General features: G+C 40.7%; 1 protein-coding gene across 14 annotated transcripts in view; it reads right to left on the bottom strand.

Moving 5' to 3' along the window:
* The window catches only part of AFDN (afadin, adherens junction formation factor), a 1,642,835-nt gene that overhangs the window by 924,718 nt on the left and 710,207 nt on the right, over nt 1–7,910 (bottom strand). For 8 of the 14 annotated variants that reach the window (XM_078648844.1, XM_078648851.1, XM_078648839.1 and 5 more), the window contains 3 exons: nt 6,784–6,804; nt 5,875–6,020; nt 4,570–4,664 (listed from right to left, as the gene is read on the bottom strand). In XM_078648844.1, coding sequence (XP_078504970.1) covers nt 4,570–4,664; nt 5,875–6,020; nt 6,784–6,804 — 262 coding nt within the window. The remainder of the gene's footprint in view (nt 1–4,569; nt 4,665–5,874; nt 6,021–6,783; nt 6,805–7,910) is intronic. The other 6 variants (XM_078648846.1, XM_078648845.1, XM_078648842.1 and 3 more) reach the window with 1 other exon arrangement.

The raw sequence follows: 7,910 nt of genomic DNA, 5'->3' as shown, positions 1-7,910 counted from the left end.
GTTGACCAATAAGACAGGCCGGACTGTCCACAGGTGTCTTATATTTTTTTCTCCAGACGCGGTAGAACCAGAGTTACAGTAGCTGGAGACTGCATCACCTTCTTGCCTTCATTCCAAACATGCTCTACTATGGGAATGGAACGAATAGATTTCTTGAAAGGTTCTTTAAAATCATAGAGGAAACAGTCTGATTGTTCCACAGGATCAGAAAGGCCAAATCTTTTATATGCTCTTTCCATAAGATTATGGAAATCTCCTATGATCGCTGGAGGCGAATACACAAGGTCCGGGGATGGTAAAGCCGGGTCTGGGATAACATAATCGTCCCATTCTGTGTCAGGATTTTGGATATGTCCCTCATTCTGGTCCTCATCAGATGAATCATCATCATCATCTGGCACTGTAACTACATCATGCCCTTCTGCCACAGGCTGTTCTCCCTGCCTTTGAGATGTTGATGCCACAGACTTTTTTTATATATCCGTCGACGCTGTCGCTGACGGTTGTGGTAGACGATGTAGACATCGCCGTAGACTGTGTTGTCTACACTGCCATCGTCGTAGACGGTGTCGTCTACACTGCCATCGTCTTAGACGGTGTCATCTACACTGCCATCGTAGACGATGTCGTCTACACTGCCATCGTCGTAGACGGTGTCGTCTACACTGCCATCGTCGTAGATGGTGCCGTCTACACTGCCATCGTCGTAGACGGTGCCGTCTACACTGCCATCGTCGTCTACACTGCCATCATCGTCGACGCCATCGTCGTCGACACTGCCATAGTCGGCGACGCGGTCGTCGTCGACACTGCCATCGTCGTCGACGCGGTCGTCGTCGACACTGCCATCGTCGTCCACACTGCCATCGCCGTTGACGCGGTCGTCGTCGACACTGCCATCGTCGTCAACACTGTTGTCGTCATCGACGGTGCCATCGTAGTCGACGGTGTCAAGGAAGAGAGGAGGTTTCAGCTAGACTTCCTCACACCAGTTTTCCCTGTTATAAGTCCCTTCCTCTCCTTTACACCTCGGTGAGGAGATTCAGGTGGACTGCGCCTGTCAGACCCCCGGGAGGTCTTTTTAGAGGCTTTTTGAGGAATTTCCTTTGTAAGTCCCATCCTCTCCTTTACACCTCAGTGAGGAGATTTAGTTGGACTGCGCCTGTCAGACCCATGGGAGGTCTTTTGAAGGCGTTTTGAGTGCGCTGCTCACCAGAAACCGGGTGAGATCGTATTCCTTCTCAGATCTTCACGAAGACACAGCAGACGAGGCCTCATCACTGTCATACTAGAGACTGGATCTGTTCTAGATTTTAGCTTCTGGAACCAGGTAAAAGACTGCCCTCACGGACCCTTATGTTTATCTTACCTAGAACTTGTGGTCCGGATACAGGCAAAAAATGCCATCTTATGAGGGTCATTCACCGAACGCCTCTTTTTTTTTTTTTTTTTCTTGTCTGATGACATTACAGTTGAAATCCAAAGGTTGAAGAGAAATCTGAGCAGAGCTCAGTGGAGACTCCCTTAGCACAACGTGCGGTAGAAAATCTGAGGCTCTCTCATGAGGGTTCTATGGGGTGAGGCTAATCTGATTGGTTGTTGCAAAATTGTGGGTCTCTTTTACAAAAAGAGGTAGATATGCTACAAAATGAGATGAGGTCTAGGCCTTTCTTTCTCTTTTGTACATACTGTTATGGTATTTTCTATTTACCGAGGCTCCCAGGCTGACGACGGGGAATGATACAAAGCATGGGAATCTATGAAAGTTCCAATACTGGGGCAATATTTGTTATCAGCAGTGACAAGTAGGTCCCACTTGAATTATTATCAAGCTAATGATATAACTGTGCACTGCAGAATATAGCATGCAACACCTCAGACGTCTTAACGGACTCCCAGTTAGAATATGGGATAATCTTTGAATTCCCATATCTTACTGCGACTGTTTCTAATGGTAGAGACATAACAATCCTAACAGGACAACAGAAAGTTATTATAAATGGCAACTGTAATTAATGTTATCATTCGTATGTCTCGTCAAGGTATCAGTCTCTTTACCCAGAATAGTTCCCTTTGTAATAGTGTCTAAGATTGATTTCAGCCTTAGTTACAGTTTTTCAATTGTTCCACCAATTCCAATCTCAATTTGTGACAGCTGCTGGGGGAGTTCCCTAAAATGTAAGGTCACTCTGGACCTAAAGTTTGTGTTTTTAATGAACCTTTGAACTCTGCTATTCATGTCTTAATGTTCCTCTCCTCTTTGCCCACATTTGCAAGGCTACGTGAGCATTTCAGGTAATACATGCACCACGCTGTGTCACTTGTAGATGTGTGCCTAAACTATACTTTTTATCTTGTGTGTGGATTGTGAATTTCCTTTTATAATATTATTCCACAAAGTGAACCTATAACGTAATCCAAGTACCTACCAATTGGTTGGTGTACAGAATCACAAGCTGATACAACGGGACTCATATGTGGATCTATTAAGTCCTTATGTACTTTGGGAAATAAATGTGTGTGATATTGTAGGATTCTCTTGTTTTAATAAACACTTATATTGTCAGTTATCGACCCCTGTCCTATAGCAGCTTCCAGAATGTTGTTTAAAGTTTTTTGTATGCCCTTGATGGGGTTTTTTTTTCAGTTTCAAATAAGTGTTCACATAGTTTAAATCTTGGGTTAGCTTTACGTTCCAGGAATCTTTATCCATTATGACTACGGAAACTCTCTTATATGCCATTTAAATTTCTTTGGTTTCATTCTGGGCTAATCTTGGGATTTCTGACTTTTCCTTGTGTGAGAGTTATCTATTAAATCTCTTAGGTGAAAAGTACTCTGAAATCTCCCCGAGGACTGTTTTCAAAAGCGCCCAGTAACGTATGTCTATAGGAGGCATAAAACGTGACTTTTTCGCAATTGTTGTGAGAATGTAACTTTGCATGTTGTCTGCAATATCAGTGGCTGCGAAAAAAAGTCTGAGATCGAGTTTCCTCATGAACTTATAGGCTGATCGCAGTTGCTAATTTGTTAAATTTGTAAGTTAGTACGAATGAAGTGTCCTTTTCTAATAACTGGTATCTATTTTAGATAAAATAATCTAATAAGTTGATCAAATGGCTCTTGTTTTGCTCCATAATGATCTTTTTAAATCCCACTTCTAGTTCTTGTGTGGGGCCCTGCTCTAAAAACACATTGTGCTTCTCGACTTCATGGAAATAGAAAGATTCCCTCTAGTGCCAATTTTGCCCCCCCCTCCACAAAATAAAAACACAAGTAACAAAAACAAGGTATTGAATAACCGACTAAACATTTTTAAAGACTGAAATCTCCAGTGAATGTACTAAAAGGGTCCTGTTTATTCAGAGTTCTTCAAACTTCAGTAGGAAGCATCCCATTTAGGGATAAGAACTTATTTTGCCAGGGATGAAAGACTCAACTTCTAAAGAATTTGGTATAGCCTTGTCACTTTTGTATCTAGTGGTACTACTCACAACTAAATCGGCTTGAGTAGTTTATGGCTGCTTACTGGCATTAAAAGAGAACAAACAGTAATATAATGTTCAGTCCCCATGTCTGTTTACTTGTGTTCTCTAATTGGCTACAAAGAAGAAAAAAGTTTTGCATTTCTTGTGAAATAGGTCTGAAATACTTAATCTGCAAGTAAGCGACTGCATCTGCAGCTACAAATGCTAGACTGTTTGTTGGACTTGGGAAACTGACCTACTGAACATACAGGCATCATAAGCAAGGGTATGCGAGCTACAATTTTATCTGGAACCTTTTTGCTCTGTTGTTTCTGTTATGGACCCTCCTATCTGGATTCCTCCTTAAAAAGTTCCATAAGCACTGTATGGGCTGACCAGGGATGCTAAACCATGCATGGCACATACCCAAATGGGTGTATTTCTTGTCTTACATGATTACCATGCCTATCTTTAACAGACCCACCCTCAAACATTGTATTGAGACCCGTACCCCCAGCAGATTGAGGTTGGAATAGCCACACAGCTTGGATGTCCCTGTCCCCTACCTACCTTCACCGACAGAACCAGCACTACTATGGTCATGGGACCTCCTTCTAAGGTTGCAAGGACAGTTGCAGAGAATATATATTGAGAGGGACTGGCGGAAATGCACCACTTGTCCCTTTCCTTTGGTTCCAGAGTCAAATACATTCGTTTTCAGGTACTTTTCAAAATAAGCGAATTTACGTACTAGGAGGCCACCACTAGCACAAAGTACACCAAGTCAGCAGGAGGTTACTCGACAGGCAGTGCAATTAAACTAAGTATCACTGAAGAGGCTACAGTAAGGAAAAAGGAAAACCTTCATAACACCTTGCTCTTCTTGTAGCAATCCTAATTTGCACTATGTATGGAAAGCGAATGATTACAGAATTAAATAGGCAGCATTATGGAAGCAGAACTTAAAACCTCTTCAGCTTCTTTGCTACATCATGCAAACACTGTGGACAGTTGTAAACCTGTCCAGTGTTTTGTCAGCATAGTATTGTAAAACTGACCTTAGTTGTTTAGCAGTAAAAAGTAAACATTTAGGAATTCTAACCTATTTTAGGTCGCTGCGGGGTATTCTCTTCTGGATCATCAAGGAATGCAGACATGCAATTGTTCAGCTCAGACTGAAGACAGTGAACCAGATACCTGAAAAACAAAAGATATTAAGTGTACTTCAATTAATATTTAATATTTCGGTGTCTCCTGTGGCAAAAAAATAAATAAAAGAAATCCCAGCCTGCGACCTCACAACTGCATTGCCTGAAAGTCTATCACATAACTTTCACAAAACTCCTGGGCAAACAATGGCAAAGATGTTAATAAATAAAAGTGCTTATCCATCCCACCTGGGTACAGAACCGGTGAAGTGCCCATGGGAAAATAGATGAACTAAGACTTAAGTTACCCTTGCTCACTTTTCCGCCTTCATTTGGATCATTCACATTTTGTTTTTGCTAAAACTGCTCATACAGCTCCTAAGGAACTTGATTCACTGTCTGACAATGCAAACTACTATTGCAAAATAGTGAACGTTCCTCATTGAATTTGCACATTTATACACACCCAGTTTCCAGTGTCTTGATTATTTAGAAAACTTCGTAAAGCAAACCGGAAGGGAGAGTTTGGCACCTGAATAACCAAGGGGTGTGCCTCTTCTACTGCACACCACAATGAATCTTTTATTCAGAGCTTTACTTACAGGAACACATACATGATTTAGTGTTATGGTAGGCAACATAAAAAATCCAACTTTAGTCAAATGATGAAAAACCGGAAACCCGGGTAATTTGCTCTTAATAAATACACCAACAAAAACTGTTTGGGCCCTTTATTCAAATAAAGCAATCAAACGTTATTTTTACCAACTAGATTACTCATGGAACAATTGTGAAAAACTGTTCCATCAAGCACACACTACATACCAAGTGCATTTATCAGACCTCGTCCAGGATGACACCAATGGTGAGTAATAAAGCCAGTCAAAGCATGGAAATAATTAACAACAGAATAAGTAAATCCTAATCAAAGATGAATGGCTCGGACATACTAATTGTGGTATATTTTCATTCGCCTGATTCTTTAAATGAGGTTTCTGGTGGACAGAGACAGTAGCTCATAAAAGGAGTAAAATAACATATCTGGAGATATCATTGGTTAATGTATTATGATGGTTACGTTCTTACTTTAAGCTTTTCATGAGACGCTATTGCATTCAACGTCTGGTGCGCACCCTCGATCTTAATTGATTGAGCCCATTTTAAACCTGTTGTTGGCACATAACAATACAGGTACATTTGATTCCATAAAGCTGAGGAACAACTAATGCTGAAAAAGATAAAGCAAAAGCTGCCCTTACTTGAAGGCCATTTGGACTAAATGCGCCAAAACATCTTGTGCATCCAATGTAATTCGACTCAAGTCTCGATCCTGTTTAATGAAGTTGAGCAGTTCAGATGCATTGGCCATCCAGAAGGCAAGAGACCCTGCAATGTTCTTCTGTTTCTGTGGATGAAAGGTTGACAAATAAGCATTGGCAAGACAAGTCTTCAAAAGAAGATGCAATGCAGGCTAATGAGATGAAAAGCCTTCTAGGATAGACCAGTACCTTTTATCCATCAGTCACCAAATACATCTCAGGTACCAGATAGTTGCAACATGTTTGCTGTAGATGACAATTTTCATCTGTGATTAAAGCAGACTAATAACATGTTGAACAAGACACAAAGGCTGTAATTTGCCTAGCTAGCGAGGGCACAAATAGTAGAAGACTACCTTCAAGCATTTTGCAGAGTAATGCAAGATGCTCAGCAGTGTTGCGTTATCTGGTAGTCTGAGTATGTGCATGTACTGAAAGATACCCACTGTCCCCTCGATACTGCCAGCAGCATGAACATGTTGTTCAATATCTGGTACTGACCTATCCAATAATTTCCCGATCAACATACGCAAGGTACGGCATTGTTAGATGAGATCCAAAGAATAGAAACCACAGACAACAAAAAATAAACCATAAAGGGAAGGGGAAGAAATAGTACTTTGGCAATTTCATATCCACTGAGTTGCAGTAAGCAGAGGTTATGGAATGCGGATAAGAGCTGCATAGTCGAAAACGATTTTTAGTACTGCGTGTGTCCAGTAGCTGAATGAGTGTTATGGAGAAGTCAAGTTGGGCTGCGTTTCAACAGCTGTATTCTGACATGAAAGCAGAATGAGAAACTGAGCTAAGCCAATGTAGCTGGGATCAGCACCCAGCAGGATATCCTACCTGGTCAACCTGGTCTACTTCCTGGAGAAAAACAGACGAGGAAATCAAGCAGAATAAAAAAAGGAACTTGTAAACAAAGGTAGTGGCTCAAACACGAACATGATCTTTTTAATGGTAACATGATCTATTGACATTTCATCCATTATTAGAGGTTAACACATTCAATTAGATAGATTTGAGGGGAAGTTACAGAATGGACATAAATAACTGGGGGAAAACAAACGTAGCAATCAAACTGTATAGGCTTCTAGGCATGATGTATTTTCCCAAAAAGTGTAAAGCAGGAAACGATTTTAACAAGACCCCTTTACACATGCATTTTTGTGACTACCAAGTTCAATATAGCCCTCTGAAATATAACAATTAAAACTGCAAAATGCCACATTGCAACATCTGTAATTCAAAAAAATAAAATAAGACCAAGGTGCTTGTATACCTTTTAATTGCTGTAACAATCTATTGTACTAGGCAAAAGGATTTGGGAACGGTCTTAGTAGTTCAAAAATAATAATACAACATAACACTTAACACATATCGAAGACAAAAGAAATTGCTCTCCACAAAACAATGGAGCACATAAGAAATGTATACATACAAAGCAAACCTCAGTGGTACAAATGCCTCCACCAGTAGACAATGTCAACATAGCTGTTACCTTTGGATGGTTCACCATACCTGAATTATTTGGTGCCCCACAGCCATTCCACACAACATCCAAAGACAAATGTCATTATCAGGTTGGTCAACACAACTTCTTTTGTACTCTAATTGATCAAGTTGTATCAGACCTTTCTTGAATTTTAGAAAGCCTCTCACTAGGCTACGGTTTTTTAAAGAGCCTGTGTTTGAAGCTTAAATCTTGCTTGTCTCATACCAACATTTTTAATCCAGGAATAATTACTCATCATGGTGACTCGTATGTATGAAAAGACATTCCCACATGTGGAATCTCTACAAGAGTGCTGTCTTTAGGACCGTGCACATACATTTTTGGAAAAGTAGGTCTTCCAAGACGAGCAGGGAGGAAAATTCAGAGGAGCACCCAGGAGGTGCAAATAAGTTTGCCTCCCAAGCTGAAGAGCTTAAACGATCTTTAATGCAGAATGTTCTGAGCAGACACACTAAGG

This window comes from Lissotriton helveticus, chromosome 6, assembly GCF_964261635.1.
Source record: "Lissotriton helveticus chromosome 6, aLisHel1.1, whole genome shotgun sequence".
Classification (NCBI taxonomy): Eukaryota; Metazoa; Chordata; class Amphibia; order Caudata; family Salamandridae; genus Lissotriton; species Lissotriton helveticus.
Note: the sequence above shows the minus strand (reverse complement) of the source record. Positions and strands in the feature narration are given on the sequence as shown.